Source organism: Asparagus officinalis, chromosome 4 (assembly GCF_001876935.1).
Source record: "Asparagus officinalis chromosome 4, Aspof.V1, whole genome shotgun sequence".
Classification (NCBI taxonomy): Eukaryota; Viridiplantae; Streptophyta; class Magnoliopsida; order Asparagales; family Asparagaceae; genus Asparagus; species Asparagus officinalis.
The window spans coordinates 22,948,289-22,959,719 of record NC_033797.1 but is presented as its reverse complement, the minus strand read 5'-3'; the positions used below and the strand labels follow the sequence as shown (position 1 = coordinate 22,959,719).

The window sequence follows — 11,431 nt, the reverse complement described above, 5'->3', positions numbered from 1 at the left end:
TGAAGTTTATGAGTTTAATGTTATAAGTTGATGTTTTCCCTCTTAAAATCCTATTGACTGTGGATGCAGTAATTTGTTGAAATCTGTAAATAAAATTGGGGATATATATATATATATATATTGCCTATAAGTTGCTCATTTAAATTGCTTGTTTAAGATGAGTGTTGTTAGTCCAATTTGAAGTTTTAACTAACTCTCTTTTGTGGCTTTTTCTTCATACTAAAGGGAAGGAACTGCTTGTGTAACTTTGAGGCAGTATTGATCATTTAAATCGCTTGTTCACCTGTTATATATTTTTTGCCTTATCTTCAAAAAAAGTCAAACATGTGGCTGGGAGTTTATTTCTGTTATATATTTTTTGCCTTATCTTCAAAAAAAGTCAAACATGTGGCTGGGAGTTTATTTGCTTATATTCCATTGATATTATGGTCGATTTATATCATAAAAAGTCAAACATGTGGCTGGGAGTTTATTTGCTTATATTCCATTGATATTATGGTCGATTTATATCATAAAAAAAGTGTTTGCATCTATATCTCAATGATCGGAGATGTAAATATAACTTAGTTAATTAGGCCTACTATACACTTGCCAAAAATGATTAATAAAATTGGTTCATGATCAGGTACCTGACTTGCCTTTTTTTAGTCGAAGAATTTATTTCATAAACCAAAAACTGAAGTTATTTATGTGCCTTTCCTCACAATTATAGTGTGTGTCTGCTTTAATGTTTTATTTCAGACATTGTAATTGATATTAATTACTTTTTTCTCATATTATAGAAATGATTACTTATAAATGGTGTAAGCTTTAACTTTGGTACTTACAACTAAATTTAAGCATGTAATCAAGAGGATGCTTTACATTGTTTGAGAAGCTAATTAAACTATTGGATGATATTTATTTCATTAAAAAGTGATTACATCTATATCTATATCTGAATGATCAGAGGTGTAAATATGATAAATTAAATCATACCTGCTATACACTTTCCAAAATGATTATTCTTTTGTAGATCCTCCATCAATGAGTCTAGTTTGATCTTGAACACTCTTGCGACGATATCTGGTCTTTCATCGGGTCTTTGTCCGCCATTATTTCTGAGAAATTCAAGAATTTCATTCCACTTTGGATTTGATGTTACCGTGATGAAAAGATCAGGGTTTCCCATAACACGGCAAAGAGCTATTGCATCTTGGTAATTTTGGGTCATATAACGTGGTCCGCCAGTGAAAGAGGAAGGTAGAACAATTCTCTTACCTACTTGTGCACCTTCAGTATCTCCTCTATGTAGTGCATCCTTGATACCACAGTATAACTCCGCACGAATCTTTGACTGATTAACTTTAACCCAATGAAGTCTTTCCTCCTCAATGCAGGTCATAAGATCCACAATGTAAGTTTGTAATAGTTTCCCTGATAAGAGTAATGTTTGTGCCTCAGTCTGGCGCTGCTGCAAACGAAATGAAGCATACTCCATGTATGTAACTTCTTTCCTTTTTTTCTGAGGATTGTTGCTATTCTGATTAAGTTCCACGCCAAGTCTAAAACCATCCTCTCCATATGGAAAAAGTAGTGGATATTGCATTGCCATAAAGCTTGGGTGGAGATCACTTATCCTTGTTAATCCCAATTTACGATCATCAACGACAATGTCTCGAATGCCAATCGTATCTTCAATGTTGTCGACAATTAAGCCAGCAATCTCCCCTGCTGTTGGCATGTTTTGATGTCGTCCACCACTGCTTCGGGCTGCCTTTATGATTAATTTGATAGGAATTAAACTATCTTGCTATAGTCTATCCCTCACCATTCGAAAGCATTTAACCAATTCATTACATGAATCTAACATAGTTAGAAGTCCTTCAACTATATTCCAATCCAATTCCATGTAATCATTTAATGCATTCATACGGTTTTCTAATTCATTATCTGTATCATAAATGTAAAGCTGACAGAATTTTGGGTTATTTCCATGGATTGGTCTCAAAGAACCTATCCTGTGATGGTTTTGACCATTCAGACGAAAACAATAAGGCCCACCTCCATTATTGTATGTATTGTCAATTGTCCCGCCTGAGGAAGTAAATGCAAACATTGAGTTATAACTTCTGATATTTTCTTTAAATTTCTTGCTTCTGCTATCATGACCAGTTAACAGATTCCAGAGAAAAACAGGAGGATGCTTGAGGAGAGGAAATTTGACAGATCCTTTTCGACAGCATAGTGAGAAAGTTGGGTTTTGAGGGCTCTTTGATTTCTCAGCTCTTTCTCCATACCAAAGCATAGCATCACAATGTTTGCAAACAAAAGTTGGTGATCCCACATTGTGTATATCATTGTACAAACCTAGAAGTACACAACAAATGGTAATGTTATGTAACAAATGACAATGTGTCAATGTCAACAGCAGATGAGCCATGAAAATGGGGACAATTATTTGACATGCCAAAAATGTAAGCAAGTTATACCTTTCTCATTTATTTGTTTGCCTTTTCTCCTTCCTTTGTTGCTATGAATAACCGAATTAGATTGGTTATTGTTCGTAACAGGTCGTACATTATCTTCCATTTGCAAGTGAGAATCAGCGAATGATGAATCACATAATATTTGTTCAATCCTTGTACGCTTGATAATAACCGGTGATGTATCCTGAATGGAGGTAGTGCTACAGGTACCATTATCTGTATGAACAACTTTCCTCTTTACTTTTCTCTCTTTGTTTTTATAGGTTCGAAGAGCTGAAAACAAATGATGGGTAGTTAGTATTAAGGAGTACCACTATGTCAAAGTTGTAGTGCGTCAACAAAGAGTGAATACTTTCTCACTTTGATTCCGGCGATTTGAACTCTGTCGAATGATCTGTGATTCCGGCGAATTGAACTCTGTAGGTAATATTATCAATAATTTGAGGTTATTGCAGTAGATTTCTATTTACTATCAAATTAGGCATTAGTTACTATAAAGATATAAAGATTGCTACCTGTTATTCTGTCAATGAGCTTTGGAGATGAAGGTGATGTGAAAGAACTAACATCCATTGAGCTGCTACTTATATTCTCCATATATGTTCCGAAAGAGATTTTCTCCGAAAGTGCGAATTGAAATATTCTCCGAGAGAATTTCTGGTAAATGGTATCATACATTCCATATATGCTCAGAAAGATGTCGGGTAAGTTACCTTATTCACTCGCTTATATACTCATTATTCTCCATCATATGCTCCGAAAGATGTGCATCATACATTCCACATATGCTCAAAAAGTTGTGTTAAATGTGCATCATACATTCCAGTTTATAAATAACATACTTTGAATCATGAGACGATGAGAAGATATAAATTGTGTACAGGTTCTATCAAAGTCAAATAATATTCAATAAGTTAACATTCTAGAAGTATATATTCATGAATTAAAATGAATTAAAGAACAAAGAAGACCTCAAAATTGAACAGTTGATAAATTGTGATGCTATGCTTACAGAATGTAAAGACAAATATACTGAAAGGTGCATAGTATACTTACAGAATGATTTAAGGATTGATTCCAAAAGTCCAAGAGCTTTTTCCACTTCTATATAATTGAAACCTAAATAGCATAAGTTAGCATAATTTTGTTATCTGAAGAACATGTTGAAGAAAATTGAGAGGGTAAAAAAAACTCACCCAAGGCAGAGGTTATTGTGAGATTTTTGGAATAAGAAAAGAGTTTAGAGTGTATACATGTATTTCCTTATTGCTCTTTTATTACCTGACAACTTATAATATATCATAAATTCAGATTTGCTGCTTTTTTCAGATTGCCGCTCTTTTCACATATGGTTTGAAGAGTTTTGCATTCAACATTTTGGTGGGTATTTTCAAAATTTTGTAAGCTGAATGTGTGGGGCCCGCAATACACTGTAGCAACGCCTGTTTTTGAAGAGGTACGTAGCAAGTTTGATTACTTTTTCCACTTGGTTTTTCCACGTATTGCCTTTCTTTTGTTTTTTTTGGTTAACCATTTATATGTACATGAGGTGTCAACTGCAGAATTTTGCAAGTGGCTTGTGTGGGGCCCACAAAACACTGTAGCAACGATTGGTTTGAAGATTTATTCAAGCAACTTTGAATAATGTACTTTTTACAGATTGCCAATTATTTTCTTTTTTTGTTTAAAGTTTTTTTTCAGATTGCCGCTCTTTTGAACAGATGGTTTGAAGAGTTTTGCATTCAACATTTTGGTGGTTATTTTCAAAATTTTGTAAGATGAATGTGTGGGGCCCGCAAGCTACTGTAGCAACGCCTGTTTTTGAAGAGGTATGTAGCAAGTTTGATTACTTTTTCCACTTGGTTTTTCCACATATTGCCTCTCTTTTGTTTTTTTTGGTTAACCATTTATATGTACATGAGGTGTCAACTGCAAAACCATTTATATGTACATGAGGTGTCAACATTAACGAATTTTGCAAGTGGTATGTGTGGGGCCCACAAATTACTGTAGCGACGATTGGTTTGAAGATTTATTCAAGCAACTTTGAATAATTTTCTTTTCACAGATTGCCATTTATTTTCTTTTTTTGTTTAAAGTTTACCAATTTATATGTATATGAGGTGTAAGTTGGTGAGTTTTGTAAAAGAATGTGTAGGAGCCCATGAAATGTTGAAGAGCAGATCCTGGTTTTGAAGAGGTATGCAACAAGTTTGATTACTTTTGCCACTTAATTTTTCCACAAATTGCCTCTCTTTTGTTTTTTTGGTTACCCATGTATATATGTATATGAGGTGTAAACTGAAGAATTTTGTAAGTGGTATATGTGGGGCCCACAAAATGCTGTAGCAAGCCTTGGTTTTGACAGATTGTCGTTTTTTAGCGTATGCTGCTATTTTTTACTGTAGAAAGACTTGTTTGTGCGGTGCAATAAATGGGTATTGAAATTCGTGTTCTTGCTACAGTTATACTCTACTGTTCAATTTACTGTTTGATGAACAGTGATTCTCTGATCCTCCTATTTGTATAAAGGAATAGATTGTGAGCTATTTTGAAATTACTCCCTCAATTTGTTGACGTTACAATTAGGTTCTCAAATTCTTGAGCTATTTATTAAGTAGTCCCTCCAATAAAGAGGAGAAGTAATAATTGAAGGAATTACTGAGCAAAACATACAGTTATGCAACTTTAGAGAAATTATATGTGTATGTATATCTATATATGTGTGTGTGGGGATTATAACGATTCCCAATTCTCATAAGTTATTTATAAGTAATTCCTCAAATTGCTAATTCCGCTTTTGATAGGAGGCATTTATTTGAAAATAACTTAAGAGCTGGGGACCTGGTAGCAATTTCAATAATTTGAGGGTCTACATGAAAATAGTTAAAGATTTAAGGGGCCTAATGATAATTTCAATGATTTGAGGGGCAAATTCAAAACATTAAAGGTTCAAAGGACTAATATGAAAAAAAAAACCTTTGAGTTTATATGGGAACTGAATTGGTTACCTCTAAATTCTTTCGACGTCTGTTTTGGGCCCACTGCTAGTAGGTAATGAGATCTCCCGGACTCTACGGGAGGATCAGCCAAACAAATTAACCCTGAAACTAAATTGTTTAATTAAAATTTAAAAGTCAATAGCTTATGATCAACCTAGCTAAAATGTGCAGGACACAAAGGAGGTATTTGATCAAATTCAGCTTTATTGACTGTTTTATTTTCATGAGTTCTTAATTATTTTCTGCAAAATGGATATTTTTCCGTTTAAGATACTAGAATAACTTTGTCCTAAATGGTTTCCACCTAGTCTGATCAAAAGGGCGCTTAATAACATCCCGTGGGCATAGCACGTGACTATGTTTACAGCATTTTCATATTTACCCTCGCTGGAATAGTTTACTTGTTGGTGCTTTTAGACATTTCAAAATATGCCTAGAGCTAGGTTTTCCTTAACTAGTTAGACCATCGTGCATGGAGAAGTTAGTGTGAAAGAAAACTATTTAAGAGTTATAGTTTGAAATAAGAAAAACAATTAAAAAAAATCTAAGTTTTGTCGCATAAAAAACTAGTTATTAGACAATTCTTCTATTCCTTAAAATTACTTCTTTAAAGTTGCCAAACATATCCCTTTATGGTGTGTATGCATGACAACCCTCTAAAATTGACCCAAACCTGAACTAGTTTTTATTTGCCAAAAAATGCCCACTAAATCGGTTCTAGTTCGGGCCACCCCTCCCCTTATCCAGACTAAAACTAGTTTAGGATAAAACTGGTCAAGCTTGACCCTTAACCTGTTTTTGATAGATTGCCAAACACAACTTTGTTTGGCGATCCAGTAAAAACAAGGTCATACTAGTATTATTCCTTAACTAGGCCACAGTTGGTCCAAGATACAAACTGGATTAATTCTGGTCTGGTTTTGAGGACTAAAAATGATCTAAGAAGAGCTGGGTCAATTCACGCTAAGTTTTAATTGGCTGCAAACAACGCCTTAAAAGTGGAGAAATACGCAATTCATACCACACACGTATTGCAAGCTCCAAGATACTAGTTTTAATTACAAACACTCAAGAGGCAAGCAAACTAACCATATTTGTATTCACTAGTAGAAAATCAGTCAAACTAGACGGAACAACCTAGACGGAATTTAATTCCGTCTAGTTTGAGGGAAACTAGACGGAATTATTTCCGTCTAGACTGTTCCGTCTAGATTGCCTCATCCTAGACGGAAAATTCCGTCTAGGTTGGCATTCTGGACGGAATGCCTCCGATATTTTGGTTTTGAGATCCAGCGCCACAATTTCCCCCCTATCTTTTCATTTCCCGCTATGTAAAAACCCTAAAAACTATTCAGATCCCCAATTCTTCATCCTCCTCCGCCCAAACTTCCGGCACATCTCCACGCCGACCTCGACGGTGTCGAGATCCCCCCTCCTCTGCATCTCCTTGACAGCCCCATCCTCCTCCATGGTCGGCCTCAGATTCGCTCTGCTCCATGATTGGATTCGGTTCCCTCTTCGTCAAATCGGCAGACTCTCTCTCTCTAGACGAAGACAATGACAATGTTTTTTGAACTGAACACCGGCGCTAAGGACCCGGTGGTTGGTCTGGGGACGTGGCAAGCAGATGCTAGAGGCATCCGAGGTCTTGTGATTGCCGTCGTCAAGGTTCGATCTTTGGAATTTTTAAGGGGGTTTTCTCAATTTTTTGGCCCACAATTTTGATCTTTGGGATCTTGATGTTCGAGCGATGGTTGTCTCGATTATGTATATGATGATTTTTTATTGCTCTGTATTTTTCTCTGTTAGTTTCACATCATGACATTGTACATAAGTATCAGAAAGTTGCCACCATCGTCAATCCACAAGCTCCTCCCAGACTCCATCAAATCCTTCTCCGTCTCCTCCAACGGCCACTTCACCGTCAACCTCCAATCCCCCTGCTATATCCACTTCAATTACCTTGTCCACTACGCCGACACCATCACCGGCGTCATCAAGTACGGATCGACCGACGAGCTGAAGGGGATCAAGGTCAGAAAGTTACTTGTTTGGTTCGAATTTTTTTTGGTTGTTTATCAAGGAGCTATCACTTTCTATTTCTATACTCAGTGAGAATTTCCTCTCGATTTTTTTGGTTAATTTTGTGGGCTTGATGATTTTTTTAAGTTATTGTGTATTTTTTAAGGCAGAGGAGGAATTCGAGCTGGTTGCAGGCCATCGATTCGCCGACGAAGGCAGAGGAGGGATTCACGCCGTTCTCCCTTTCGATATGGGTTTTTGTTTATTTTCGTTTTTGAGAAATGGGTACTTAGTTTCTTAATGAGTTTTTTTTTCTGGAATTGGGATATATTGATATTATTTGGCACTCATTTTGTTGGGATTTTGAGTAATTGTTGATGGGTGTTGCAGGGGATTGGGGTTCGGTTGGCAATGGGCGAGCTCTGCGCTGAAACTTGGTTTTTGTTGTAAGTATTTGTTAGTTAGATGTATGTTGTTGCAATGGGCGAGCTCTGCGCTGAAACTTGGTTTTTGTTGTAAGTATTTGTTAGTTAGATGTATGTTGTTCCTATGGATAAGTGGAATCAAATTGGTCAGCTGTTCATATTGTATTCTCATTTGTGTGTTGTCAGAATACAATCTGGGCCTTTTTTGTGACAACTCGTGTTATTATATAATCTTTCTCATGTTTAAGAGTTTTAGTGTACGATTCACTGACTATATACATCTTTAGATAGTAATTAACCAGTTACATTAAATTTCTTGATGGCTTCTTCATTTGATCATAGAGCTTCTTCTTTGTTTTCAACTTTGTTTCTTGAAATTGGGTCCCTTGTTGAAATCTGCAATCTTTACTCGTAATTGGAATTGTTTGATTTACTGTGTGAGGACTTGATGGGGATACAAATGTATAGTTGCCTTTTGCAATCTTTTCCATAGACCTGAACCTTGTGTGGGCTTTAAAGGTAGAATCAGGGGGTTTCTACCAGAGATGGAATGTTCTATTGCTTTGCTTATTTTGAAAGTTTACAGGTTGCTATTGGCTCTTGCATTCCTATCATTTTAGCACCAGATAAATCAGTTGAAGTTGAGAGCTTTTTATTTACCTGTTATTTGGATAGTGAGGAACAGCTGAAATAATTTTTTTTGAGTTTATTTTACCTAATTTGTACTTTGTTTGAAAGCAGCTGAAACATTTTTGAGTTTATGTTTCTTTACTTACTGTTTTAAGGTTAAGCATATTGAGAATATATCGGATTCCCTTCAAGGTATGTGTGAATGATGCAAATTTAATATCTTTGATTCACTTATAACAATTCTGCTCCAAATTGTATTTTTCTCATGATTTCTTTAGGATATATAATATACTACATGTTTCCTTTTCTTAATAATCTACCACTTATCATGTGAATTTATGTACTTTGCTATTTAGTTGGTTTGTAATTCTTCTTTGTGGACACTAGGCCTTTTGTGAAATCATATTGGAATGACACACAGTTTCACAATGATTGGAGGGAAGTTGCTCCTCCACAAAAATTTCATCACATTATTTTTCTCATTAGTATGCTCTTATCACAATCTGTAAGAGCATGGGCAGCAAGCTCCCAGCTCCGCTCTCAGCTCCGACGTGGATGTGCTCTCCGATTGAACCCCCTCCAACAGCCTCCGAAGCGCTCCTAACCTGCTCCCAAGCGCTGACGTGGCGGTGGAGTTCGGAGCTCAGCGCTCCCAAGGAGCTCCCAAGCGCTGACGTGGCGGTGGAGAGCTTCGGAGCTCCCAAGCGCTCCACAAATTTGTGGAGCGCTTGTGGAGCGCTTGGGAGCTCCCAACTGGCCGGATTTTAACAAAACGCCCCCCCAACAATTACATCTTCGCAGATCTGCCCAAAAAAGAAACAAAAATCCAACGGGAGATGAAGAGGCGCCGGAGATGTGGAAGAGGAGGGGAAACAAAGATGATTTGGGGAGAAGAGGCCTCCGACTGGGATTTGGGCGCCGGAGATGTGGAAGAGGGTTGGGTGTCGGAGATGTGGAAGATGAGGCGCCGGAGATGAGGCGCCGAAGATGAGGTTGGGTGCCTTGTTTGAGGTTGTCGAAGGGGTGGGATTTGGGGTTGGGATTTGGGGAGAAGATGAACTGTTTTGATTTTATTTTAATCGGCTGAGAGTTGTGGTTGGGATTTTTTGATATTGGCTGAGTTATCTTTTGAGGTGGTGGTGGGGATTTCATTTTTTTAATTGGTTGAGTTGTGTTGCTGATATGAAAAGTTACCGTTGTATAAAAATTCAGCCGTTGTAATAAAATCATGCCGTTGAAATTTTTACCGTTGTAAAAAATTTTCTATAAATTCGTTGGACTTCACTACACAACTCATTCCACACAACTCTCTCATAAAAAAAAATTCTATATTTTCCTATCAAATTACAAATCTCAACACAAGAGGTTTAAATATAAGAGGTTTAAATATAATTAAAAGTAATGGGTGAAATATTAAAATAGAAGGGTTTTTTTGATATTGTTGGAGCTCCTAACTAGGAGCTTGTTGGAGCTCCATAAAAGAAGGAGTACCTCCCAAGGTATAATTTGTTAATTTTTTATTTTAAAAAGCTTGAGAGCTCTTGAGAGCATGCTGACTAGGACTCCCAACTGGGAGCTTGTTGCACTTGCTCTAAGCATGTAGGAGTCCTGTCTGAAGCTAGCATTTTAATTTATGTATTCAATGTAAAACTTGTCATTATTATACCGTTAGTTACGGAGGTGCATAGCGATGATTCCAAACTCATTTAGTAAACAACTTGGGAGTTTTCTTTATATGTAACTGACATTTCATTTTAATATGGTTTGATAGGGAGGCATACTCAATGCATTTCGATACTATAGCAAAGTTGCTGTACATGGATTGCTCTCAATGTTGCTGTTAGTCCAGTAACCAATATTTTGATTTCCCTATTAGTTCTTTTGCAAAGTTAATGCTTTCTAAGTGTATTTCAGGCATGGACTAATTGATGTTGAATCTTGTATAATGTAGGATCAAGGAGGAGGAAACATGATGCTTCAACAAATTGGAGGAGTAAATGCAATTGGATTCTATAAATTATGCAAAGTTCATCAAGTTATGTAAACAATTGTATTCTTTATAATCTATGTAAAAATTTTATGTATCTTTCTAGTTTTTTGGTGAATGTATTATTTGAATATAATTATATTTGATATTGAAATATAATTAGATCAATTGTGTTGGATATGAATATGATTTATTATTGTACAATATTGTGTACATGTGATATCATATAGCATGCAACGTAGATTCTGCAAAAAAAAAAAAAAAAAAAAAAAAAACTGTAGCTGATCAACCTAGACGAAATTTCGTCTAGGTTGATACAACCTAGACAGAAATCCATCTAGGTTGCTACTGTTGCAACAGTAGCAACCTAGACGGATTTCCGTCTAGTTTGTATCAACCTAGACGGAATTCCGTCTAGGTTGCTAACCTAGACGGATTTCCGTCTAGGTTGCAACCTAGACGGATTTCTTACTTCCGTCTAGGTTGCTTTCCGTCTAGGTTGTCAACCTAGACGGAATTCCGTCTAGTTTGTTCCAACTGAGACGGAAATATACTAGACGGAACAAACTAGACGGATTTCCGTCTAGGTGAACCAACCTAGACGGAAACACGAGCAATCTAGACGGAAATTTCCGTCTAGATTGCTCGTGTTTCTACTAGTGATTGATGTATCATAAACTAAAGTTAACACAGTAACATATAGGGATATAAGCTATGGTTGAATAACCACAATACATCGCTCTTTAATACTCTTTGGAGCTTATATATATGACATAATAGAAACCAAGTGAGGATGATTAAGGAGTCGAGCTACGAAAAATATAGCTTATGTCTCTTGACCACAAACTCGCTATCAGAGTATCAACTTGCTCAGGAGATTAAACATGCCTAGAGAAC

The 11,431-nt window shown here is 36.4% G+C and overlaps 1 protein-coding gene and 2 long non-coding RNA genes across 8 annotated transcripts; all 3 read left to right on the top strand.

Annotated features, from left to right (window-relative positions):
• LOC109836935 lies at positions 827–2,267 on the top strand. Of its 2 annotated transcripts, none has more exons than XR_002246132.1 (3): positions 827–1,242; positions 1,380–1,480; positions 2,179–2,267. It is a non-coding gene; the product is annotated as an uncharacterized LOC109836935 (long non-coding RNA). The 2 variants fall into 2 exon arrangements; XR_002246131.1 differs by having other exon boundaries at positions 2,155–2,267.
• Positions 3,072–4,361, top strand: LOC109836934. Its single transcript, XR_002246130.1, has 3 exons — positions 3,072–3,172; positions 3,798–3,924; positions 4,159–4,361. It is a non-coding gene; the product is annotated as an uncharacterized LOC109836934 (long non-coding RNA).
• Positions 6,740–10,631, top strand: LOC109836933. 5 transcript variants are annotated; one of them, XM_020404982.1, is made up of 6 exons: positions 6,740–7,138; positions 7,312–7,504; positions 7,663–7,777; positions 7,883–7,938; positions 10,319–10,386; positions 10,499–10,631. In XM_020404982.1, the coding sequence occupies exons 1-5, from the start codon at positions 7,028–7,030 to the stop codon at positions 10,348–10,350; spliced, it is 507 nt and encodes a 168-aa protein (XP_020260571.1). In that variant the 5' UTR covers positions 6,740–7,027; the 3' UTR covers positions 10,351–10,386; positions 10,499–10,631. The 5 variants fall into 5 exon arrangements, with proteins under 5 accessions (XP_020260571.1, XP_020260572.1, XP_020260568.1 ...); XM_020404979.1 differs by having other exon boundaries at positions 6,750–7,138; positions 7,659–7,777; XM_020404980.1 differs by having other exon boundaries at positions 6,755–7,138; positions 7,280–7,504; positions 7,659–7,777.